The following is a 25,711-nucleotide window of genomic DNA, read 5'->3' on the forward strand; positions in this document are numbered from 1 at the left end:
CACTCAGAGTAAAGTCCAGACTCCGCCTCACAGCCCAGGCCCGCTAGCCACTCACCTCCCACCAGCTACCTCCCCATCTCATCTTTCTTCTCCAGTTAGATGCTCCTTTTGATTCCAGGTGCAGTCCTGCCTCAGGGCCTTTGCCCCTTCTGTTCCCTCTGCCTGGAGCACTGTTCCCCAACCTCCTTCTGAACCTGGCTCTCTCATCCCGTTCAGATCTCTGATGGACACCCACCTCCTTTCAGAGGCTCCAATTTCATGTCACCTCCCTATCACATCACCATATTTCTCCTTCCTGACACATCCCCTATCAGAAATAATTATTTGAGGGGCGCCTGGGTGGCTCAATCGGTTAAGTGTCCCACTAGATCTCAGCTCAGGTCTTGATCTCAGGGTCATGAATTCAAGCCTCGCATTGGGCTCCATGTTGGATGTGAAGTCTACTTAAAAAGAAAAAAAGAAAGAAAGAAAAATAATTATTTGACTTATTCATCCATTAGCCATCTGAGAGCTCTGAGAGACAGGGACTGGTGTCACCAGCACCTAGACATATGGACACAGTAAGGCCCTGTAATGGTGTGACATGTATGAATGAATGATTGGAGAGAGGGTGACTTTGGCCAGGGGGTTAGGGCAGACCTCCCTGGAGAAGTGACATTGAGCAGAAACATGAAGGAGAAGGAACTAACAGAGGGAGAGGTGGGGCAAGAATGCTCCAGAAAGGGGGAACAGCAAGGCAGCTCAGTGTCTGACTCAGGACACACTCTTCTCAAATGTGACCTGTTGCAATTAGTGGTCCTCACAAAGAGCCCATTTTACCCATGAAACAATAAAAGCTCAGAGGGGTTAAGAAACTTGTTGTTGGGGCGCCTGGGTGGCACGGCGGTTAAGCATCTGCCTTCGGCTCAGGGCGTGATCCCGGCGTTATGGGATCGAGCCCCATATCAGGCTCCTCTGCTGTGAGCCTGCTTCTTCCTCTCCCACTCCCCCTGCTTGTGTTCCCTCTCTCGCTGGCTGTCTCTATCTCTGTCGCATAAATAAATAAAATCTTAAAAAAAAAAAAAAAGAAACTTGAAGTTGTCAATATCCATCTCTAGGGGATACCGAGGATGGTGTGGTGGACCTGGCCCAGACCCATGGGGATCAGGGAGTGGAACTCCCCCCAGGGGGGGCCTGGGGGGGGGGGTGGGGGGTCGGGGAGGACTTTGCAGGGGAGGAGATGCTGAGCTGAGACCCAACAAGTGAGGAATGAGGGTGGAAGAGGAGCAACCCAGGTGGTGGGCACAGTATGTGCAAAGGTCCTGAGGTGGGGCCACAGCTTGGGGTACGGAAAACCGGCATGGGTGGAGTTCAGTTAATGAGAGGGACACGGAGAGATGCCGGTGGCCCAGATTGAAGGGGCACACATGTTCTTATAAGCCAGTGGAGAAAAAAACAGAGGGAAATAAGGTGAAATGCTGAAGGCAGATGATCTTCAGGGAGGTTATAGCAGAATTGTATTATCTTTTGTATCTGTTTGCATTATTTCCAAATTCTCTAAACACATATTACTTGTAACTGAAGGGGGAGGGAGAAAAAATTATAAATAAAAATCCCCTAAATCTCTGCCTTTTCTTTATTTTTTTAAGCTTTTATTATTTATTTTGAGAGAGAGAGAGTGGGGGGAGGCAGGGCAGAGGCAGAGAGAGAGAGAGAGAATGTCAAGCCGACTCCATACTGGCTGTGAATCTGACACGGGGCTCGATCCTAGGACCCTGAGATCATGACCTGAGCCAAAAGCAAGAGTCCCACACTTAACCGGCTGAGCCACCCAGGCACCCCTAGTCTGGAAGGAAATGCACTAAGTTCATGACACAGGTGAATTTCAATTCTTCTCTGGAATTTGATCATTACTTGTGGAGAAGATTAAGTATCAGTGGAATGGAACTATCGATGGAATTATTCAGGAATGAAGCCAGCTGTTGAAGCCTGGGGCTGCTTGATGACTTGTGTCATGTTGTAACTCTTCAGGCGCGGAAGGAGGCGCGGATGGGGGAGATACTGAGGCTTCTGGAAACGGGAATAGAACATGATACTTAAGCAGAGACTCTTCTTTTGCCGCCGGTGAGGCAGGCCCCTTCTGCGCGAGCTTGACCAGGCCAGGAGCCTGAGACAGCCCGTGACAAGAATCCCGGGGTTCCCCTCGTGCCTCCCTCCGCCAGGGGGCGCTGCTGGCTAACGTCCTGCTCCCACCTGCATCGTCTAGAGCACGCAACAGGACCTATTCGCAACTCAGTTTCCCCATCCCTGAGGTGGGCATGGTATTAATTTTGGGTAATCGGGTTTCTTTAGCCCCAGAGACACGTCCAATGCCCCTATATTTCTAAGATATTTCTGAAAGGTCACAGACACCACCCTCCAACCACAATTTACCCAAGTACTAGGATCAGGCCATAGAGGAGAAACTGAGGCCCAGAAGGGGCTATGACTCGGAAGAAAGCCTCAGAGGCCTCCTTCCCCCTATGAGGAGTCTAGGGGTAGCCTGAGAAAGAGAGACCTGCCATGGGGGGAGGGGGGAGAAGGCCGTGCTTTTGTTGCTGTTCTATAAGAGGGAGAAGGGGGGGCAGCAGAGGGTCCTGGGGCTGAGGAGAACAGAACCCAAAGACCCCAAGACAGAAACTACAGAGACTTAAAGCAGGAACCGGTCCACAGGCAGCCACAAGCCAACTCAGTCTTCAGCGAAGTTTCCAGACACAGAGCCGTCTTTCCTGCCCCTTATTGCTGCCAACCAGAGCTCCTGAGACAGATTTGGGTCTGGACAAAGCGTAGGTGCTGAAAAGTCTCCCATTCAAGTCCCCATTCTCTTGCATGAGCTGCCTGGCAGACGAAGGGGAGGCGCCTGAGCGGGTGGGTCTCCTGGGGGCTGACTCGGCACCCCCTTGTGTGGGGCTACCCTAGGAGCACACAGCAGGCACAAGCCCGGCACATAGTAGGTGTCCAATAAATACGCGCTCGAGAGTGAAAAGTGATGGATGTGCCTCCAGAATGACCACTGGAGAAGGTGGACAAGGGGCCTGGCAGACACCCTCTTTCCACACTGGGGGGGTGGAAGCCCAGCAGGGAGATCCCAAGGGCACTGGAAGAGGCTGCTCCCAGCCCAGCCCCTGAGAGAGCTCTCTCGGCAAAGCCCGGGGTCAGGCTGGACTCCAGCCAAATGCCACCAATTTGACCCCAAGCTCTGCCTATAACTAAAAGCCTGGTTGTCGCTCTCAGTGGGGGTGGGGGAGGCAAGGCAAGAGCCACTGGGACCTCTTTCTGGAAGGCCCACCCACCCACCAGGAACCATTAGGTGCCAAAGGGCTCAGCCATCACATTGGCCTCATGGTCCACGCAGGGCTTGTCCCCAGTCCTCTGGTTGTCTGGGAGTAGGGCCCCAGGGTCTGAGCTGGCTTCAGGGGCCAGAGGCTCAGTGTCAGGTGACTCCGAGACCTCTGTGTCCAAAGCTCCGTCTTCCTCTTCCTCTTCTTCGGCCTCCTCCAGGGTCAGCTCAAAGTGGAATCTGTCAGGACCGCCGGGCTCAGGGCTGGTGGGACCTGCAGGGCTGCGGGGGATCTTGCTCTGGTACCACTCCCGGTTGTCCTCCAGCGTGTCCAGCAGGTCCTGTGCATCTGGGTGCACCAGATCAGCCCATGTCTCCCACAGGGGGTGTGCGATGTAGTCAATGAAACCCACCTGTGGGTTGATATGGGGGGCGGGGGGGTTGCTCTGCGGTGTGAGTCACCATGGGATCTAGACCTAGTCCAGCCTCCAGGCCTTTGCCCAGCTGGTTCCCTCTGTCTGGAATGTCATTTCCCAACTCCTACTCATCCTTCAAAACCCTCTTCAAACAGCCCCTCCTCTAAGGAACCTCCCCGGCCCCTTCTAGACTCCCTCAACCACTAAAGCTTTCCTCCTATCCCAGCCCTGACCCCTCAGGGCTGGATGGATGTGTTCCCCAGACTGGGAGCCCCTCCAGGGTCCCTCACATCACCTAAAACAGACATTTCCAAAGTCCATGGGGACAGATCCCTCTCCCCACAGCCGAGAATGTGTCCCAGGCCTGACTCCACCCAGCCCAGTGCAGACCTTACCCTGAGGCCACGCTCCTTCCGCCTGGCCAGCTGTGGTCAAGCCAGGACTCCTGGGGTGGCTCACCCACCGGTTCCCTCCCCTATCCCCCGTGTCTGCCGGTGGCTCAGCCCAGGGGCCCTCAGACCTGAGACTTCTCTACCGAGGCGGTGTGCTTATCGCACATGGGGCTGATCTCCAGGCCTGATTCACGCTCCCGGTCGCCCTGCTGGAAGAACTCGGCCATGATGCGGTCCGTCCACCGGCGGTACAGTTCCAGCGGCTTGGTGGGGTTGCTGAGGTCCGCACAGTGCACCAGGTTCTGCAAGACCTGGGGAGACCAAAGTTCAGGAGGGCTCTGGCCAGGCCACCCTCAGGCCTGGTAGCCCCCCCAGAAGCTGGTGCCCTGAACACACCCATCTTACAGGTGGGGAAACTGAGGCTGGGGAAAGAATGGCTGAGGCATAGGTGTGGGACTCTAGGTGCCTCCGTTTCTTCAAGTTTGGTGCACAGTCGGAGCTTCACAAATAAAGCAAAATGAGAGTTGTGGACACCGGAGACCCCGGGTCCCACCCGGCCGCACACCTGGATGCGGTCGGAGTAGTTGTCCAACAGCAGGACTCCAAGGCTTGTCACCTTCTTGGTCTCCACCATGGTCTTGAGGTCGGCCAGGAGGTTCATGTGTTTGGACATGTCTGTGGCCAGGACCTGGGGGGCAGACAAGGGAGGATGACAAGTATGAGGACTGCGTCCGCTCCACCCCTCACTACCCACCTTTCAGACACCACACCCACTCTGACCCTTAGCCCCTTGAGCCTCAGTTTCCTTATCTGTGAAATGGGGGAATGTAACAAGATTCACCACAAACCCAGTTCACAAGAGGAACTGAGTCAATGGTCCCTTCTCCAAGGTTGTTGGGTTCACGGGGAGCAGCCCACATATGGGACAGGGCAAGGAGGTGGGAGATTAAATGGCGGACTGAGGTGAGCTGTGTGTGACGGCAGTGGTGAGACCCAGCAGAGGGTACGGCCTGTGCAAAGGCCCTGGGGCTGGATGTGCTGAGGAACATAGAGGAGGCAGTTGTGGCTGGAGCGAGTGAGTGCAGTAGCAATGGCAGGTGAGGAGTGCAGTGGGTCTCAGGGAGGAGCGGGGGATTTATCCTGCAGGGGGATCTAAAGCCAGGAAGGACCCGTCTTGGTGCTCCCCAACCACTGCCCTGTGGCCACCATGTGGCCAAAAGGGCTGTTTTTAGCCATTTGGAAAGAAGTTCAGCTCTGAGCACAGCTGTTTAAAAGTCAATTGAAAAAAAAAATCAACTTAACTGGACTCATGCAGAGCCAGCCCAGGAGTGACCCACATGAGCCCATGGGCTTTGCTGAGAATCAGATAAAAATCTCAAAAATTCTCCCCAAACCTCCCATCCGCCTCAATGATGTGCCCACTGGGGTTACCTATTGCCCAAGGCCTCAGCTCCACCTCATCGAACTTCTAATTCCTCTTTACTCAGAGCCTTGGTTTCCTCTGAGCTACCTCCACATGCTGTTCCCTCTGCTGGGAACAATCCCCCCCCCCGCCCCACCTCATGGCCCTCCATACCCTGCAGGCCCCACTGACTTCAGTGTTGCCTCCTGGGGAAGCCCTCCCCAGCTCTGAGTACCCCCGCCACCAGCTCGGTCTCCAGGTCTCCCATGGGCCCGTCTCCCTCACAGACCATGAGTCTCATAAAGGCCAGAACTCTACTGGTCATTGGTACAGGGCAAGCACACAATAGGTGTCCAATAAACGCTTGTTAAATTAATGAATGAGGGGCACCTGGCTGGCTCAGTTGGTAGGGCATGTGACTCTTGATCTCAGGGTCATGAGTTCAAGCCCCACGCTGGGCGTGGAGCCTGCTTAATTAATAATAATAATAAAATTCATGAATTGAGGCACAAGACCCCAAAACTTACTGTTGTCTTCCGATCTGAAAAATATCAAATGAGCAGACTTATGTTTCAGAAAAAACTGTACCCGAAACCCCAGAAACTCAGTGTGTGAAGTGCAGCCAGGACCTAATTCGCCCGACCCAGGGTCTGGTGAGCCCCGCCCAGGGCTGGGATGGTCGTTACCCCGTTTTACAGAAGAGAAAGCTCAGGTTCAGAGTGGAGACGTGGCCAGGTCCAGCTGAACCCGCAGCCAGGCCAAGATCACCCCATCCCACTCCCAGCTGTGGCCTCACCATGTCAATGACCATCCTGCGTAGACTCAGCCGCTGCTTGGCGCTGAGGTTCTGGAAGATGTTGCAGTTCTCCGCCTGCAGCAGCTTGAAGCCCACGGCCAGGTGGTGGTTCTCCAACACGGAGGCATCATTGTACATGAGCGCAAGCTCTGAGTCTGTGGGGGAGGCACAGAGCCTCAAGACCCATCCACCGGCCCGCTCCACCCACAGGCAGGTTTCGCAAGCCCTCAGCGAACTCCTACTCATCCGTGGAGGCCCCACCTCTAATGCCTTCTACTCCAGGAAGCCTCCTAGAATTCTGTCTTTCCCCTTAGCCTTGCCCCTGGGGGCCTCTGTGTTCAGCTCCGCCTCCTCGAGACTGAGGGACGCCTCCCGAGGCCTTGGCATGGCAGGAGACAGTGTGTACTGAGTGCTGGTTGATTGAACAACTGAGCTGGCATCTTATTAGGCTCTGAGATTGTCGAGTAAGAAGGCTCCACTCTTGTCCCCAGCTCTCCAAGGATGTATATAAGAGGCACCCAATAATTAGTTGGCTGAGTTCTTCAGAAACCTCAGAAGACCCTGAGCTTTAAAATCTTTGTGGGGGCGCCTGGGTGGCGCAGTTGTTAAGCATCTGCCTTCAGCTCAGGTCGTGATCCCGGCGTTATGGGATCGAGCCCCACATCAGGCTCCTCCGCTATGAGCCTGCTTCTTCCTCTCCCACTCCCCCTGCTTGTGTTCCCTCTCTCGCTGGCTGTCTCTATCTCTGTCAAATAAATAAATAAAATCTTTCAAAAATTTTTTTTAAAAATTAAAAAAAATAAAATCTTTGTGGCCCCAGGTCAGTTCTGCCACGTTTGTTATCTTCTCATTTACCGAGCACCTACTGTGTACCTGGAACTGCTCTGAGCACCTAAGGGAGGGATGGTCTTAGCCCTTTCACAAACTGGGAAACTAGGCTCAGAGCAGGAATGGGGGGGCCCGAGTGCACATGACTGACTGGTGGGAGGCAGGGCCCCGCCCCCAACTCACTGGTGTTAATGAGAAACTGGTTGGAGACCCCAGGATGGTCCACATCATGGATGGCGCTGGCAAAGATGGCAGCCAGGATTTCCAGGTCTGTGAAAACGGCCTGAGCAGGCGCGAGGCGTGAGAGGTAAGGGGTGGGCTCTCTGCCCCCTGCACCCACCCTGGCTGCCTCCAGCCTTAGGGCAGTACCTCAAGGGCAGGTGTGGCAAGCAGCACATGTGTGGACTGGGCCACATCCGCGGCGTGTAGGCTGTTGTGGTAGGCCACATCGGCATGGTAGTGACTCTCCAGTGTCAGAAGGTAGGTGACCAGTGTGTCCGCTGGGATCTGAAATGTCTTGAGCAGGTCCCGTTCCTGGTCCATCACGGGCCTCCAGTCAAGGCCTTGGCCTCTGGGCAGCAGCACACACTATGCCTTCTCTCCTTCGGAACTCCAATCCATCCCTCAAATGCCCCCTCTTCCAGGATGTCTTCCCTTCTCTCCCTCTGAACTCTCTTGGTCCCTGTCCTTCCCCTCTGGTCTATCCCTGATCTCACAGGGCTGGGGGTACCCCTGTCCAGCTGTTCCCTCCAAGACGGGGTCTCTTCAAGGCCGGGCTCAGGACTGAGGCTTGTTGACAATGAATTTTTCAACCCAGGGAACTCCTATCCATCCTTCAATATGCAGCTCAAATTATGCCATTCGGGGGTATCAGGGGGATTTGAAAATGAGTGTCCCCGGAGGTCTTGGGGCAGGAAGGTGCGAAGGAAAGAAACTCCAGCGGCCCTGGGAGCCGCGGGCAGGTAGGTACCTGAAAGATGCTGAATATGATGGTTGTGAGGGGCCGGTTCTCACTTAGCTCTGCCACCTTGAACACATCGAGTCCCCACTTGTTGGTGTCTTCCAGTTCCTAGAATGTGCAGAACTGGAGCTTAACTCCAGCTCACCTTCCTCAGACCCTGGACCTTTGACACCACCCCCAGCGGGCTCCAGGTCCTACACTGAGCCCCACCTGCCCAGTATACAAGTGGGCAAACTGAGGCCCAAGATAGGGCATCCAAGCAGAGCCACGACTCAAACTCAAGTCTCAGGATTCCAGTTGGGGACCCACCTTGGCCAGCTGCCCCTCCTGGTCAGTCTGGACCCCAAAGCGTGGGACGGTGGCTGCAGAGAGGCTGGCACTGTGGGGGAGCCCACGCAGGCTGCTGATCTGGGACATGGGCCTTGCAGTCTCCATGGGGGTCACCCTGGGCAACTCCATCTCAGTCTGCTGGTCTGTAGACGGAGCAGGGTGGGGCTCAGGGAAACTGATTCAGACCTGCTGGAGTCTTCCTGCCTAGCCAGGTCCTGGACCTTGCCAAGCCTCAGGATCAACCCATTTCCTTTTTACCTGGATCGAAGTAAGCTTGGAGTAAAGTCCCTGTCTGGCCTGTACCTACCCTTCTCTTCTGTTCATGGCTGATCTCAGTGACCCCTTCTGTTTGACACTGCCCTTGGGTACCTGGGGTTCAGTATTTGTCCCCAAACAGCCACATGCCCTTTCCATCTCCCAAGCCGGAGACCTAGCTGTCCCCATGTTTACTCCATGTCCCCCTTGGAAAACTTCTACACATGCTTCAAAACCCTAGCTTTAATGTCCTTCTCCTCCTGAAAGTTCCCTCTGCTCTTCCCTGTGGTCCATCTCTGACCCCTGGGGTTGGAGGTATCCGTGTCTGGCTCTGTCTTCCCCAGACTGAGGTCTGTAATACAAGTCTTTCTTTTTCTTCCTTCTTCCTATCTCTGTGATGTTGCCCAAGCAGTGACCCACACAGCTCACCCAGGAAGGTTTGGGAGATGTACTCGGACACCTGGTTCCCAGAGCGGCTGGTTTCGGACAGGTGAGTTAACTCCCGGTTCAGCATCCGCTTGAACTGCAGGGGAAGGTGAGGGCAGTGATGATGGGGGCACTGCGGGCAGAGGCAAATGATCTCGGCTATCTGGTCCTCCTCACCTTGTTGGAGGCCATTTCCCCCACTGAGTGCCGTGTCTGCAGTGTCTCCAGCTGATCCAGACACCAGTCCAGCTCGTCCAGTGTCTCCAAAGCCAGCTTCTGCCCAGTGTCCTCTGGGGGCCAAGCTGGTCAGGGGCTGCCTCAACCCCCCTGGGGGACCCTGAGCCCCTCATGCCTCCATCTCTGCATCTGGACCCTGGAGCCCTTCCCAATAAGGCCGTAAGGACCCCACGTCTGAGTGACAGATCTGTCCCCAAGCAGCTGTGGGACCATGAGTAGGTCTCTGCCCTCCCTGGGCCTCGGCCTCCCCATCTGTAATATGGGCGTGGAAGACTCCATCCCCAAGGGTGTTTTGGGAATTACAATTAGCAAAGCCTAAGGACTCATGGGCGGAGTGGGTCACCATGGAGAGGAAGGTCACAGCTGTCCTGCGGTGGGAGGAGGGAGTAGGAGCGGGCACATTACCTGTAAGTGGAGGAGGCTGAGTGCCAATTAGGGGGTTCTCGACCGATGCCTGCCTGCGGTAGGTATGGCCTCCGTCACTCACAGCCCCGCCCCCAAATATCCCAGGCCGCCCCCACCCAGCACACCCCACCCTTTCCCCGAGGGTTGCTGGCCTCATTCTTTCGGGTCGGGCCCGGCCTCAGCCTGGCCCACCTTGTTTTCAGGCCCCGCCCCCCTAGGCCTGGTACCGACCCCTCCGCCAGCCCGGCCGGTCTCTCCCGCGGGCCCCGCCCCGTGTCTGCGCTTGTCGGCCCCACCTCTCTCCGCTAGGCCCCGCCTCCGCCCCGCCCCCTGCGTACTTGGCTGCCCCGCGGCCTTGCAGGTGGGCAAGGGCTGCAACGTTGCTACGAACTGTCCTCAGGCTGGCTAGGACCTGTCGGAAGGAGCGTGATCAGCGTTGGAAAGCAGGGGTCGGCTCTGCCTGCTTGGCTCACGGGAGGAGGGGCAAAGGGTAGTCACCCACCTGCGCAAAGGGCGTCACAATCATGTCTTCTCCGTGTCTGCGGAGAGGCGGGACATCAGGAAGGGTGGCCAGGAAAAGCCCTCACGCTGGTTCCCATCTAACAGCTTTTACCCATACTGTGCCCTCAGCTGAGCGAGTCTTCCCCTCATGACTCCTCCTTTGGGTGTCCTTTTGGTCCCTGAGCTCCCCTCACCTGACTCTTCTCTGAAAGCAGCTCCTCTGACCAATCCCCATCTCACAAACAGGGAACCACGGGCGGCAGAGATCTTAATAGAGGCAGGGCGTAAATTCTTGTATTTCTTTTTTCACATGGCTACCAGGAATCTCAAATCGAGGTGTGTGTTCGGTTGCTGCTAATTGGACTTAATGTCTCTGGATTGCCATGCAATCCCAGCCTAAAGTCAAGCACAGAGAATTACCGGGTATCATTCTCCTCGTGCTCAACTGCGTAAGTGAGCTGTCTGGAAAACACCTACTTAAACCTCAAAGCCCAGCTCAAAGGACCACTTGAAGGAGGGGTGCTGAATGGAGGAATTAAGGAAGGAGGGAAGAATGGGGAGGTGTCATTCCACCGGCCTTGGACTCACAGATCGCTAGCCACAGAGGAGTTCCGGGACATGGCCTTGGGCGAGAGTTCGTAGTCGCTGTCCGAGCGGTACAGGAAGGACTCTCGCCTCTGGCTGTGCTGAGCAGGGGCCTGGATGACCCGGCCAAGGCCAGGCCCAGCCTGAGGGTCCAGGGTGCTTCTCCCGCATGAGAATCCATTTTCCAGGTCAAAGCTGAAGGCAGATTGGGCTTGGTCAGAGCCTAGGGTCCTGGCATGCGGATGCCTGGCTGTGGCCCACACGCATTGTGTCACATCCTCCCCCGGGCCTCGGTGGGTTGGGCAGAAGTAGCCTCCAGTTTGTCCACCTGCCCCACAGTCGCACCCCTACCCAAGGACCCTGTGCCCCTCATTCCTCTGTCTCCACATCTGCACCCCAGAGCCCTTCCCACTGGGACCAATCTGGACCCCAGGACATGAGTTTCAGATCTGCCCCCAAGTGACTGTGTGACCATGGGTAGGTTTCAGCCTTTCTCTGGACATCAACCACCTGGTCTCTAATATGGGTTTGGTAAACTTCTTCCCCTACGGAGTTTTTAGGGAGTTACAACAGAACACGTGTGGACTGCCGTTGTATGCCTGTACTACTAAGGAGTAAACTAAGGCCTCGGCCGCACGATAAATTCACCAGGACTGGAAGCAACTTCCTGGGCTTTCCTTTCTAGGGGGGCCTGGGTCCAGCTTGGATCTGACATGTTCCAAGGCTCCCCCAGCCAGCTTCGGCCACCTTCCGGATCACCTGTCCTCTCCCGCAGCTCCCAGTCCCCACACTCATTCTATATAGCCCTGCCCCGATCTTGTCAACGACACCCCCAGCTCACTTGGACTTGACCTTAGTTTCCCCACTCCGCTGCCTCATTTTAGGCCCAAATGCTCTGCCTGTTATCTTTCACCTCGGGTCCTTTGCACAGGCTGTGCCCTCTGCCCATAGCACCATCCTCCCCCCAGTGCCCCTTGTTGCTGTAATCCCCAACACCCCCTCCCAGCTGGCAGCCCTGTGTCTCTCTCAGATCACACCTGGACTGGGTAAGAGGGACTACACCCCTATCACTTAGGATTACAGATCAGAGACAAAAAGTGGGAGGCGCGGAGGGCAATGCAAATTCAGGAGAGGGCTTAGCAGGAGAGAGAGGAATTAGCACCGGGGGAGGAGGGGCTGCCTATGTGGGGGACGTGGGCTTTTGAGAAAGGAGAAGGGGATAGGCAGGAGCGAAGCCAGGAAGACACCGGGGACCGCCCAAGACACAGGGCTCCTGGCCAAGGGCCAGTGTCCACCTGGTCCCCTGCCGAGTGACCCCTTCCCAGTCCGCAGGCCGGGATCAGCACCTGCTAGGGAAGGGGATTCGGTTCAGACTGCAGTGAGGGTGAGGATTCGATCGGATTCAGTCCGGCTCAGTCACGTACAGCCACGTTTGACCTGAGTTGGGTCTGATTACACATGGTTGGGCCTGGTCCAGATAGGTTCGGTCGCTTGAATTCGGTAAGATTCGGCTACGTCCGACCAAGCTCAGGCAGGTCCGGATGCACAGGGGCCTGTTCGCCTAAATCCGGCTGCGCTAGGTTTCCGAGCAAGCCCGGGTGGCGGCCCGAGTCGGGCATATTCGGCTGAGTTCGGCCTCACTCGGGTATGTCCGGACATAGTCGGCTATGTCCGGCCGCTGTCGGCCTTTTCGAATTCGGCGCTTCCCAGAGAATCCCCAGACAGCTGGGGCTTCCGAGCTCCCGCTTCGCGACGTCACCCTGAGGAAAGGGTGCCTCTTAACCCTACCCTGCCCAGGCCAGGCCTCGGAGGCTAGCAAAGACACACTCAGGAGGGCTAGTGGCAGCAGATACCCAAACCTGCCCTCGGAGGGGGAGCCCTGGGGGGCGGGGGCGACCCCCTACCCCTCCCTTGCCTCTCCCCAAAATTTCTGGAAGAGCAAATCTGTGGATCAATAGGGAAACTGAGGCGAGGAGAGGCAACAGGGTGCTGGATTAGAATCCAAGTAATGGGTGCGGAGGGTTAAGAGCTGGGCGGGGATTTTCGCGCCGCGAGAAAAGCAGTTTTTCTTTCTGCTCTAAACTTAGCCGGGAGCGGTGGGGTCAGATCGTGGTTCCATGACGCGGGCGGCGTGGGGCGAGGTCGCCTGGACTGTGGGAACCATGCGTCTGTCCATCGGTTAGATAGATGAACTGAGGCAAGGGGGCGTCGGAGGGACCCACCCTCCTCCAGCCTCACCCTCTGGCAGCGAGGGCTCTCCCTCGGCGGCCCTGAGCTCCCTCCGGAGCCCTCCGCAGGGACCCCTCTTCGCAGGCGTCTGGCGCCCTAGCGGCGCTCTCCGGGACCTGGGACACCCTGCCCCTCCCGGACTGAAAGGGCGCCATCAAGGACCACGGTCACGACTGCCTCCACCCTGCCAGCTGTCACTGGCCGTGTGACCTTGGTGAAGGGACCTTCAGTCCCTGAGCCGGAAGGTGCCAAATTATCAAGTGAATGCTAATGTGGCACGAATCCTGAGCAAGGTGCCAGACACAGTCGGCGCCCACAAGCCGCACTTCCGACCCCAGCCTCGCCCCCGCGCCCCACGAGGTCACAGCTTCCTGAAGGGGTCTGGATTAGAACCCAGAACGATGGACGGATACAGTCTTTCTAGGACGCAACCGAGGGGGGTTGCGAGGAACCGGCGCTCAGTCAGCGCGGGTCGGCTTTCTGCGGGGGGCACGCAACTCGCCCTCTTACACCGCGAACACCCTGCTTCGAAGGCCCCCAGTCAAATCAGGTCTTCCCCTGTGGACGCCGCGGAGGCTTAGTGTTTGGCCCCCGGGCCATCTCGTTGCTGGCTCCGGGACTGATTGGGGAACGAGGACAAGGGGAGGAGTCACTTCCTCCTCCCCTCACTCCCAAGGCGTTCAGCCCGCCTGCCCTGGGCAGGCGAGGGTCAGGAGGAGACGTGAGCCTCAGCCCGTCCTGCTCTGGGCCACACAGCTGGAAAGGGACAGACGCTGGTCCCCTGGGCGTTTGTACAGGCAGCGGGTGGAGGGAGACAGAGATAGAGAAAGAGTCTCCAAGTCCGAGAGACAGAGAGAGAGAGGGCAGGGGGAAAGAGATACGGAGAAAGAGAGGGAGGGGCAGAGCGTCCCTACCCTGATTCCCGACCCGGCTTCAGCTGTCCCTGACTTTGCCCTTCCCACCTCCAGCCTAGCTGTTCTGGTGACCCCCGCCTGGCCCTCCGTCTCGCCTCACCACAGCGGATGGGCCACAGTGAAGCGCCGCTGCAGACGGATGCTCTGGTTCACCAGGAGTTTCCTGAAGAGCCCGGGGGAGCCGCGCGGGGAGCCCCGAGGGGAGCTGGGCCCGGGGGCCGGGGCGGGCGCGGGGGGTCCCTGCATCGCCAAGACCGCGTGGAGGCTGAACCCAGCACGGGCTGCGCGGGACCTTTTCTGGACAGCCGCGGGGGCGGGGCCCAGCGGGGAGGGGGCAGAGGGCGCACGGGGCTCCGCCTCGCCGCTGGACCTCTCCATGATGCCCCTACCGGGACGAATGGGGAAACTGAGGCACTGAGCTGGACGCGACCCTCTACTCCTTCCCTTTGGGGGTGGCCCCGTGGGTCCCAGAACCCGGATCTTAGCCACTTCCCTCTGTCAATATGACCCCAATTAGGGCAGTTTGTTGGGTTCACAACTTGACTGAAGAGTGAAATGCGGAAGTCAGAAAGGGAAGTGTCCTCCATTGTGAGAGGGTCACCGAGGCACGGAGTTTGCCAAGGGGCTGCGCAGATCCCACACAGTGTTTCCACTACCCCTCTGCCCATTTTCCATATGGAGAAAATGAGGCTTGAAGCCACCAGGGGCTGCCCCCAAGTTACAAACTCTTAACCCTTTACCAGGTGGGGAAACTGAGGCTTGGAGAGAGGTAGTAACAGGCACGTGGCTTTGCTGCAGGACAGCGGGGTTCGAACCCAGCTCCCCCTCTCCCAGTCCCCCTCCACAAGTCCCCACATGACCCCCACCCGCTCTGACATTCCCCAGGCCCTCTCTCTGGATCCTTTCCCCTCTCTTGCTGTCTCTACTGGACAAACATCCGCCCTCCGCTCCCGCCAGGTCTTCCATCTGGGAAGCATCAGCTGCCTCTCCCCTACCCCAGGAAGGACCCCGGAGGGCCTGGAAAGGTAGATTCTGGGGGGTTTTCAGGGGTCTATACCAGGTGCTCCATCCTCTGAATGCTGGCGTTGGGGTAGCCCTACCCCATTCCTCAGAAAAGGGAACCAAGTCTCAAGGTGTCACACTTGAAGGTAGGACCTTGAATGCCGATGTCTTAGGTGGAGGCAGCTGAGGCCCAGGGAGGCTGGGCCTCTCAGCTGAGGCCACACAGAAGCTCTAAGTCCAACTGCATCCCTGCTGTGGGATGATACCCTCTCCTCTGCCTGGGCTTTGTCCCAGGGGACTTCACACATTTTGGGGTCCCTAGGCAAATGGCACCCACATTTCTGACACTCCGAGGGGAATGTGATACACAATGGGATGATTTGAGCTTCAATGGGGGTACCTGAGGTGCCCCAGGGAGGAGACTCTGACTCTCTCCTGACTCCTAACCATCCCATCATCCCCATTGTACAGGTGAGAAAACAGAGGCTCAGAGAAGGGGCAGGCTGGGGCCCAGGAGTGCGGAGAGTCTCAAGGACCTGGCTGGGAACCCCTCCTTCCCCCATGGCCCTGCAACCGGACACCTGGTGGGAACCAGACTCGCTGTCCCAAAGTCAAAAATACCATCTGTAGTTGCTGTGGCTGGACCTAATTATAGCCAGTCCCCAGGGGATAGAGGCTGCCAGGGTCAGCCTGGTGAAGGCACTGGGGACAGGGCCAGAGGAGCCAAGATACCACCTCAGCCCCATGGGAGGGACTTGTAAGGGTCCCATGTCCCCAAAGAGAAACTGAGGCACAATTCAGTCCCTCCCCAGAAGTCACAGACATGAAATGGAAAGCTAAGACAAAATGCATCAATAAAAACCGCTTCCTACTCGCCTGGAGCTGAGCCAAGGGCGGCACATGCAAAAGTCATTTGATTTTCAGAGCAACTCTACGAAGTGGGGACTATCACACTTACTTCGTGGAGGGGGAAATTGAGGCACAGGGAGGTGGTGTTCGCTTGCTCAAAGTCACACAGCCCTGAGCGGCACGGCCAGGGTCATTCAAGCCTAGGCTGGAGGGCTTCCTAGCCTGTGCCCTTTCCCACTTAATGCTTAACTGACTGCATCCCCTCTGAAGTCCCAGAGGCTACACTGACATTAATGTTTTATCAAGAGTTTCAACAGTTTAATGGTTTGAAACATTAATAGATTCAACTTTAAATATTTTATTAACAGTTTTAAGAGTAATGATCTATTAATAGCTTTTTGAATGGAGAAAATGAGCCACAGAGCCAAGACTCAGCATTTGAAGCCTGGTCGGCTTGACTCTGGGAGACCCCAAATCCAGCCGGGTAAGGGGCTGAGGCTGCAAGAGGTGTGGACGTGAGGACTCCCCCTTCCTGACTTTGTCCCTGTGTCCTGCCTGACCTGAGGGAGTCCCCAGCACTCTAGTGCCCTTAGGTAACACTATCCAGAATTCCCCCACTGAAGCAGTCCTTCCTTTGGCAGACACTTTTCTCCTCTGCCACCAGGTGGCCCCAGTGAGACAGAAGGTGGGTGCTGTTGTGCCGATTTTACAGACAAGTAAACTGAGGTCTGGAGAGGAGCGATGACTTGTCCAAGTCCCCAAGGAGAACCTATTTTTTAAAAAAGATTTTATTTATTTATTTATTTATTTATTTATTTATTTATTTATTTATTTATTTATTTATTTATGAAAGAGAGAGAGACGGACAGCATGAGCAGGGGCAAGGGGAAAAGGGAGAGGAAGAAGCAGACTCTCCCTGCTGAGCAGGGAGCCCGACACAGGACTGGATCTCAGGACCCTGGGATCATGACCTGAGCCGAAGGCAGACGCTTCACTGATGGAGCCAGCCAGGCTCCCCACCCCCACCCCCTTGTAGAATCTAGACAAAGAGAAGAGAGCAGAGGCTGAATCAAGTGTATAGACGCTCACATGGGTCAGTTCTCACCTTCCTCTGCTCCAGACCCTTCCCATGGCTCTCTATTGCCCTTCCACCTCAATCCATACCCCTCTGAGGGCCTTGTGTAGCCTGACCTTTTTGAGATCTGAGCCTCCCCGCCCCCCTCCTCTTGGCTCACTCTGTTCCAGGCTCATCCTCCTCCTTACTTTTCCTTGAACCAGCCAAGTTCACTCCCACCCCGTGCTCTTGTCCAAATGTTCTTCTCCTGCCCACTCTTCGTGTTTCAGGTCACAGCTGGAGCACGACTCCTCCAGGAAGCCATCCCTGACTAGCTGGGTAAATATTCGCAGAGCACCCTTCTCTCATGGGTACAATTTCACATTTCCTTGTCATGATTGTTTGATCGGGATCTGCCTTGCCCACCAGGCCCTCGAAGGCAGGACCTGCCTTTGCTCACAGCTGTGCCCTCAGAGTCTGGCACTCAGTAGGTGCTCAATACATGCTTGGAAGTAAATAGAGAGCTCCCTCCTCCCGCCCTTCAGCCACAGTGATCTGTGTTCAGCTCCTCGTGTGCTTGATCCTCTTGAGTCTGAGTCTTTGAACATGTTGTTCGTTCTGCTTGGCGTATCCTTCCCTCCGGTCTTCCTGGCTAAATGTTCTTCATCCTTCAGTTTAAGCTTCGTTGCCACCTCTTTCAACCCATCTTTTCTCAACCTCTCCTTGCCCAGTGCTGGATCAGAAGCCCCTTCTGGGCTTCCCTGGCACCCTGAGCTCTCCCCATTGCGACACAGATCACACTGTGCTGTCTCCACCAGGTGTAAGTATCTCCACCATGAGCCTGTCAGCACCTGTTTGCCCATTGCTGTGTCTGCAGTACAGGGCCTGACACACAGTAGGTGCTTAATAAATGCTTGCTGAACAAGATGCTAGAATCCTCCCAGACCACATGATCTGCCTGGGGTAGTGGGGAGGACAGCCAGATCTGAGAACCAGGCTCCCACACAGAAAGTTCAAGACAAAATGTAGAAAATACGGATTCATGTTTGCATCTCACTGTCGACACTGAGGTTCGGAGAAGCATTGTGATTTTTTCGACACCACACAGTAGGTTGTCCTTAAACCCAGCTTCCCCAAGGGCTGAGCCCCTCCCTGCACGCCAGCACACACACGCAGCACACACGTGTGCACACTCACAGGAACACAATCTCCTGCCTTCCAGAGCCACTTGGGGTCTCCCCTAAGACAGGCGCAAACCTGTCTGTTTGTTCCTTCTTGAAGATGGAAAATCATGAGTCACTGGGAGTGGGGGCAGGAGGAGCTGAGGGATAGGGGGGATGGGGGGGCAACAGGCCTGCTGGGTCACCTGGGAACAGCTCCAAACCCTCTGGGCCATAGGGCCCATCTGCTCCAGATGTATCCCAGAGCTGCTAGGGGACCAGGCTGGGAGTGTTAGACCAGGCTTGTTGATTAAGTAAGAAGTCAGTGGCCCCAGGAGGTCCATGGACCAAGGTGGTAGAAAATGAAAACCTAGATCCAGAGAGGAAAGGAACTCACCTGACGTCATCCAGCCTAGCCTCAAACCCTAGACTCTAGATCTGGCCTAGAGTCAGGTGGCTCCCCCTCCTATCCTGGGGCTCCTCAGTCCTCCAGTGCCTCAGCTTTCGAGCCCGGAGACTCCCACCTCTGGTCTCTCTAAGGCCCCTGTTTCCCCTCTCCGTGTTTCTTTTCTGTCTCTGTCTTATTCCCCTGACCACCCCCTTGCTTTACATGGAAAAGGAGCAGCCCTCCCCCCTTACTCCCCCCTTCTCTGTTCCATCCCTTCTGATGTAGAAAAAAACATCCTGAGCTCAGGCTCCCCAAGAGGCTTCCACTCCTCCCCAAGTGACAGGGGGCCAGACAGACCACAGAGAAGGCTCCTTCCCCAGTGCTGTGGACAGCCCGCACTGGTCCTCTCATACATCCTCCCCAAGGTGCCCTCAGATACTCAGGGTGGCCACAAACCCCACAAACATTCCAGGACATTCCAAGATCTGGAGGACCCTCAGACACCCAGCTGGGTCAGAGTGAAGTAATGCCCTGTCACACACCCGTGGGCACCACAAGGGGAAACACATAGGCACGTATATACACTGGTGTACACACACCCAAACACAGCTTGTCAGCCAGAGGCACAGATGGCTGCGGACACTCACACAACAGGTCGGAGCGCACACGGGTCGCAGCTGCTCAGGCTCGTACACACACTCAGAGGCGATAGCATCTTAGCATGCCCAATCACAGACCCATAAGCAATCATGACACCGCCACCCTCCAGCTCCACCCCACATAAACACAGCTTTTTTCCTCCAAAGAACCGGCTTCAAGCCAAGCACCAGAGACCCCCGCCCCAGGAGAAGCAAGGACCCTCCCCCACTCCCGCCAGGCCCCGCGCGCCCCTCCCCCACGCCTCGGGAGCGCTCTGCCCCCGCCCACCTACCGCCTGTAGGAGGAGGTGGGCCAGGAGCGCCGAGACTTCTCGAGCCCCGGCCGCGGGCTCCGGTCCCGCTCACTGCAGCCCGCGGACTTATCCGGGTCCGAGTAGAAGCGCTGCTGGATGCGGATGGGGCGCCGGGGCTGACGCCACAAGTGCTTCGGGGGTCTGGCTGTGCCTTGGCGGCTGCGAGCGCGACTCAGCTCGCTGGATGCCTCCGCCCCTTCTTGGACCCCTGGGGTCTCCATGCGCCAGAAGAAGGGAGCAGGGAGAGCACGGAGCAAAGAGAGCAGGGCGCGGGGGCCGTCCCTGGGAACCAGGAGTGTCTGCGCCGGGGTCCGGCCAGGGCTGGGGGTGGAGGCGACAGCGAGGAGCTGTCCCCGCCGGAGGTGCTGAGGCGGGAGAAGGTAGAAACAGGGGCTCAAGGTGGGGCTGACACCGAGGAGCTGTCCGTGCCCGGATGGTGCTGAAGGGTAGCAAGGGAAGAAGAACTTGGGGTGGGCGTTGGAAACTGGGACTGGGGACACCCCCAGAGCAGAGAATGGTTTGCTGTCCCCTCTAGTGCTGAATGAAGGAGGGTCAAGACACGAGCTTGGAGTGGAGAAGACAGAAATTGTCCTCCCTTTTGCTGCCGAATGGAGAGCAGGGAGATAGAGGCTCTGGAGACCCCCAGCGCTAAGGCTCTGTCCCTTCTCCTGGTGCCGAAAGGGAAGAAGGTAGTAGATTCAGGGGCTCCGGGTGGATGAGACGCGAGGAGCCAGCTGCAGGAAGCGCAGAGACAGGGTTTCGGGAGCACCTCCACACCAGAGCGTCGTCTGCCCAGGAGGTGCTGAAAGCTGAGCAGCGGCGGGTCTTCAACCCTCCCCAGTGACCATAGCAAGGAGTCTGGAAGCAGAGCCAAGGACTCTGGTCTTCAGAGGTAGGCACGGATGGTATTTCTCTGCAAGCTGAGGAAGGTAGGCTTAGCGGTTCAGCCCCAGATGGGGTCTCTTTAGAGCCCTAAAACCCCCACTCACACAGGGCAGGGATCCAGGAAGGGCAGAGAAATGGGGAGGGCTGTAACAGGGCCCTCCCATCCCTAGGGTGGACACACAGAAGCTGCGTCTAGTCAGGGCTGCCAACAGTGGGGTTGGGTAGAGAGGGGCACCCTTTTATAGCCACACCAATGCCCAGACCCTCAGTGAAAATGGTGGGATCTCATTCGTCCCACTGTGCCTTGGGCCCCACCTCACACCTACGATTCCTGCCCTCATATCTCAGGCTGCCCCTCCCTTCCCCAGTTCCAGAAACTCAAGGCCCTGCCCACCAGGCATCCTAATCTCAGGGGTAATTTCCTGGTAAGTGGCAAAGGGAGGGTGAGAACATTTTCTTTTTCTTCCTTTTTTTTTTAAGATTTTATTTATTTATTTGATAGAGAGAGACAGCCAGCGAGAGAGGGAACACAAGCAGGGGAAGTGGGAGAGGAAGAAGCAGGCTCCCAGCGGAGGAGCCTGATGTGGGACTCCAGAACGCCGGATCACGCCCTGAGCCGAAGGCAGACGCTTAACGACTGAGCCACCCAGGCGCCCCCGAGAACATTTTCTATTAGGGTTAACAGAAGTAGACATGCACAGGAGCAGGCCTGGGTGTGAGGGTGCGGGCTCTGGGCTGGGGCAGGGAGGCATTTGGGGCCATTTGGTGCAGTAGGTTTGGGGGCAGAAAGAGCCACGATCTCAGAAGGGTATTTCAAGGCTATTTCTTGTGGAGACTGTCAATCCTCTAGTTGTGTCCCCAGGTTGGAGAAATGGGAAATGTTTGGGTCAGACAGACTGAGCTCAAGCCCCAGTACTGCCACGTCTTGCTGGGTGATGAAAAACAAATGACTCTTCTCTGTCCTTTACTTTCATGGTTCAGTCACTGCCCTTCCTCTTAGCCCATTGCCCTCCAAAGATGACAGTGGGGGACAACTTTGTCCACCAGTAGGGAACATGGGTTGGCTGTCACTTTCCCTTCTAAGCCTGTTTTCTATTCTGAAAAATGGGGATAATGATGGTGTCTCCACATCTTGGCATTGTTGGAAGGATGAAAAGGGATGTCACAGCTAAAGGGTCAAAGACCAGGAGCTGTCCACACCAGTCCCCCCTCTCTTTTACCCCCTCCTGGTGTCCACCAATGCCTGGTGTGTCTACGTCATAAATAACTTCTAAATTTGTCTACTTTTCTCCAGCCCATGGCTCCACCTTGATCCATGTACCACCATCTCCTTTCCAGAACCGCCCAAGCCTTGACAATTCTACTCACAGTAGTCACAGGGAATTTTTTTAAATGCCAATCTGATCACTCACTCTCTTGAAAACCTACCCAGGGTCTCCCATTGCACCCCATGAGGTCTTGTGTGGTCCGGCCCCTGCCCAAATCCCCAGGCTCCCTTCCAGTCACATTGATCTGGTTCAGCTCCTATAAACCTGGTCTTCTTGAGTCCCAGGCTTTGTACAATCTGTTCCTTCTAATTCGCAGAGGCTTCCCTGAGCTTCTGTGGCTGGCTCTTCTTCATCCTTCATGCTAACCTTAGCTGCCACCTCTTCCAAGTAGTCCTTTCCTCACCTCATACCTCCCCAGTCCTGGGCCAGAAGCCTCCTCTGGGTTCCCATGGCACCCTGATCTCTCCATTTGATGAGTCTTTCTCCATCATCAGCCTGTGAGCACTTGCTAGCCCATGGCTGTGTCGCCAGTACAGGGTCTGGCACACAGTAGGTGCTTAATAAATGTTTTCTGAACAAGTTAGAGAAAGATTCAGCTAGATGAGGCACTCTCTCCTGAGCCTGGCCCCCTTGATCCCCATCTGCCTCCTCACCTTCCTGGGTCTGGATTGTGGCTTTGCTCTGTCCCTCGAGCCCCTATGGTGAACACCACACAGGCGCTGGGCTCAACCTCTCCAGGGTTTCCAAGGCGGCTTGACAGCAGTGGCAGCAGTGGGGTCCCTGAAAATCTTCTCCAGACGACACCACTGCCAAGTGGGCTCATGGGGATCAAGCCAGAATCCACTGATTCCCGGACCCGCTGGGGAGAGACAGTGGTGAGACATAAGCAAGTTCCCAGGCAGGGAGCCTCTCTGGGACCTGGGGGACCATGAGAGTCTCCAAGATGCCCTCACCCAGATTCCTGGTCTGGACCAGAGAGCTGTATCTGAGTCTTTCCTCTCTTTCTTTCTTTCTTTCTTTCTTTCTTTCTTTCTTTCTTTCTTTCTTTCTTCTTTCTTTCTTTCTTTCTTTCTTTCTTTCTTTCTTTCTTTCTTTCTTTCTTTTTCTTTCTTCTTTCTTTCTCTCTCCTTCCTTCCTTCCTCCCTTCCTTCCTTCCTTCCTTTTTAAGATTTTGTTTATTTTTTGAGAGAGAGAGCACAAGCAGGGGTGGGGCAGAAGGAAAAGGAGAAGCAGACTTGCTGTTCAGCAGGGAGACCAACATGGGGCTCGATCCCAGGACCCTTGAGATCATGACCTGAGCTGAAGGCAGACACTTCACCGACTGAGCCACCCAGGCACCCCTGAGTCCTACTCTCTCCCTGAATGAATTTACCTCTTTGAGCCCCAGCTTCCTCATCTATGAAATGGGAATGTGGATCTCAAACTCACAGATATGAATAGTGCCTGGCCCACAGGAGGTATTGCAGAAGTATTTATTAATCAATTAGTACATAGAATATTCATTATTTATAACATTATATGATATATACTGCTATTTATTACAATAATATGCCCTCTAATGGTATTGTGTCATATTATATTTTCATTAAAATATAAAAATAAAATATGCAGTAAGTAAGCAAGTAAATAATAACAGTACCAATAGCTAACCTTCTTGCACACTCATGCCGCATAGGTGCTGTTCTAAGGATCCCTCATAGATTAGGTCACAAGAGCACAATTATCCTCAAATTAAATAAAAAATTTTTTAAAGATTTTATTTTTAAAAGTAATCTCTACACCCAACGTGAGGCCAGAACTCACAACCCCAAGATCAAGAGTCACGTGCTCTACTGACTGAGCCAACAAGAGACTCACAATTATCCACATTTTATAAACAAGGAAACTGAGGCTCAGAGGTTAAGAAATTGCCAAAGTTTGCTGTTGGTAAATAAATCCTGAATTCTGAGCTTCAATGCCTCATTTCTTGAAGGAAGAACTGAGCAGAAGAAATTAAATAAGGTGTTGGTGATCATGCCCTGAGTAAACACTTGAGACATTTGAAAATCAGATGGCTTGATGAGTCAGCAACGTGACCTCTCCAGCCCAACAGAACTGGGCTCACCCCATGCCATGTGGTGTAGGAAAAGCATGCCTCAGTTTTCCCATCTGTGAAATGGGATGAAAATGGTACCAATTACTTGGGGTTGTTAATAATCAAAGGACAGACCCACATGTTCCAGACACAGGCTGAGAGCTGTCAGTGGTGCTGACCCCAGGACTCGGAATTCACAGCTTTGGGAGGGGGTGGTGTGCGCTGGGGGGGAGAGTCAAAGGAGCAAATGAGATGTGGGAGAGGTGGACCTCAGAGGGGCAGCCCCGCCTTCTCTTGCTCTGCCTCTGAGCCTCATAAATTAATCTATCCCAGCAATCAGACCAAACATTCAGATGTGAAAACCGAGGTCCGAGAAAATATGGCTAATTAGGGCCAGAGCTAGGACAAGGGGGTTCGGGGAAGAAGGTATGAGGAACAAGCATCAGTTGAGTCGCCACAGAACATATTTCTACAGAGCATTTCTTCACAGAAGAAGAGGAAATGACTGGCTGAAAGTCACACGGCTGGGGGCTGCTCAGTTCCCCCCAACCCCACTTAGCTCTTCTCATGGATCTGATCCTTCTAGAACCCAGAATACTTAACCGGTCCCCCCACACCCAACCGCATAGGAGCATAACCCCCTTCCAGGAGTAGCTGAGTTCTAATGTAGAAATCTAAGTGTTCAGCACTAGGCCTCCCCTGGGAGGGTTCCTGGCAGCTGGGAGGATGTGCAAGAAAGCAGAAGGTGGGGTGTGGATGCAACGGGCCCCTCCCTGAACAGGAGGCCCACTGAGCTCTCACCTGCCCTCTGTCTTCTAAGGGAAGGTGAGTTCCAAATGGGGAAACCACTTGCCCACATTCATACTCACTCATTTATTCATTCCACAAATACAAAGAGATAGTTCTAGCACATAGTGCTAGAAAGAAAATTAAACTGCGTGGGAGCCTGGAGAGGGATGGGAGAGCCACTGATATTGTTGTCCAGGCAGAATTAGGGGCCTTTTTGAAGAGATAACTTTGAACCGTGACCTCAAAGAGAAGAAGGAGCTGGCCAGAAGAGAGCTAGAGAAAGCATACCAGACAGAGGGAACAGCACGGGCAAAGGCCCTGACGTGGGACTAAGCTGGTGGGTTTGAGGAACAGCAGAAGGGTTGGAGTGGAGCGTGGGGGACGAGTGGGTGGGGACCTGATACAGGGCCTCAGTGGTGGGGTGAGGAGTTGGGAGTTGATTATGGGAATGTACTGAGAGGTTTTGAGGGATGTGATTTGTTTTATAATTTTAAGAAGCCTCCTGTGTCTGTCTCAGGGCAAGGGGCTGTTAGGGTCCGGGTGAAGGCTGGGGCAGCATCTGGGTAGGTCATGGACCATGGTGGGGCCCATGGGTGGATTTGGGATATGTTTTGGAGGCTGAGAGATGGGCCATGGCCATGGATGTTCAAGGGGATTCAAGGATAAGTCATGCTTATGATGGGTGACTAGTTGTTTACTAGATAACTAGTAGCCACATAGTTACCTGAGGGAGGGCACCTGGATGGGGAAGATTTGGCAGGGAAAAGTACCAAGATAATTAGGGCTCGGGGGCACCTGGGTGGCTCAGTCGGTTAAGTGTCTGCCTTCAGCTCAGGTCATGATCCCAGGGTTTTGGGATGGAGCCCCGCATCGGCCCCCTGCTCAGCGGGGAGTCTGCTTCTCCCTCTCCCTCTGCCCCTCTCCCTGCTTGTGCTCTCTCTCTCTCTCTCTCTCTCTAACAAATAAATAAATAAAATCTTTTTAAAAAATTAGGGCTTCATTTAAACATCATGTGACCCCCAGCGTAGCCAGTGGAGGCAGCTGGATGTTTGGGTCTGGGCTCGTGGGGGGCCAGGCTGGTTTTAGGGTGAAACAGACAAGACAGGCCTTGTGGGGAGCAGTTAACCCACCCTCCCCCATCTGGACCAGGGCTAAGGTAAGGATGGGGCACTCTCAGAGCTGCAGGCAGGAGAGGGGAGCGTCCTCCGGGCCTCTCAGCTGCAGCTTTAATCAATCTGCCACTCCAGACTAATTGCTTTCCCTGTTGAGAGGTTGGACTAGGGACAGAAAGCCCCGGGGTGGGGGTGGAGGTGGG

The 25,711-nt window shown here is 55.3% G+C and overlaps 1 protein-coding gene and 1 long non-coding RNA gene across 4 annotated transcripts; both read right to left on the reverse strand.

The window, feature by feature from the left end:
* Positions 1-1,473: 1,473 nt before the first annotated feature.
* Positions 1,474-14,418, reverse strand: PDE4C (phosphodiesterase 4C). 3 transcript variants are annotated; one of them, XM_011222201.3, is made up of 15 exons: positions 14,076-14,418; positions 10,836-11,027; positions 10,249-10,285; positions 10,085-10,158; positions 9,747-9,799; positions 9,282-9,394; positions 9,108-9,201; positions 8,403-8,566; positions 8,103-8,201; positions 7,502-7,666; positions 7,316-7,415; positions 6,305-6,459; positions 4,672-4,794; positions 4,235-4,417; positions 1,474-3,711 (listed from the first exon to the last, which is right to left on the reverse strand). In XM_011222201.3, exons 1-15 carry the CDS (start codon positions 14,351-14,353, stop codon positions 3,325-3,327), a joined length of 2,217 nt encoding a protein of 738 aa, XP_011220503.1. In that variant the 5' UTR covers positions 14,354-14,418; the 3' UTR covers positions 1,474-3,324. The 3 variants fall into 3 exon arrangements, with proteins under 3 accessions (XP_011220503.1, XP_011220510.1, XP_034513965.1); XM_011222208.3 differs by lacking the exon at positions 14,076-14,418 and adding an exon at positions 10,442-10,643 and having other exon boundaries at positions 10,836-10,976; XM_034658074.1 differs by lacking the exons at positions 10,249-10,285; positions 14,076-14,418 and having other exon boundaries at positions 10,836-10,972.
* Positions 14,419-19,372: 4,954 nt separating this feature from the next.
* Positions 19,373-22,633, reverse strand: LOC117801879. The gene is made up of 3 exons (XR_004624650.1): positions 22,487-22,633; positions 22,187-22,392; positions 19,373-20,300 (listed from the first exon to the last, which is right to left on the reverse strand). It is a non-coding gene; the product is annotated as an uncharacterized LOC117801879 (long non-coding RNA).
* Between the last annotated feature and the right edge of the window lie 3,078 nt (positions 22,634-25,711).

Source organism: Ailuropoda melanoleuca, chromosome 4 (assembly GCF_002007445.2).
Source record: "Ailuropoda melanoleuca isolate Jingjing chromosome 4, ASM200744v2, whole genome shotgun sequence".
Lineage (NCBI taxonomy): Eukaryota > Metazoa > Chordata > Mammalia > Carnivora > Ursidae > Ailuropoda > Ailuropoda melanoleuca.

Bases quoted from the DNA above. Each gene is read 5' to 3' on its own strand.
- PDE4C (XM_011222201.3), bottom strand. From the start codon at position 14,353: ATGGAGAGGTCCAGCGGCGAGGCGGAGCCCCGTGCGCCCTCTGCCCCC. The intron at 10,159-10,248 runs GTGGGTGACTAC...TCCTTCCGACAG, and splicing joins TTGTGACGCCCTTTGCGCAG to GTCCTAGCCAGCCTGAGGAC. The intron at 4,418-4,671 runs GTGTGCGGCCGG...TGGTCTCCCCAG, and splicing joins ACTACTCCGACCGCATCCAG to GTCTTGCAGAACCTGGTGCA.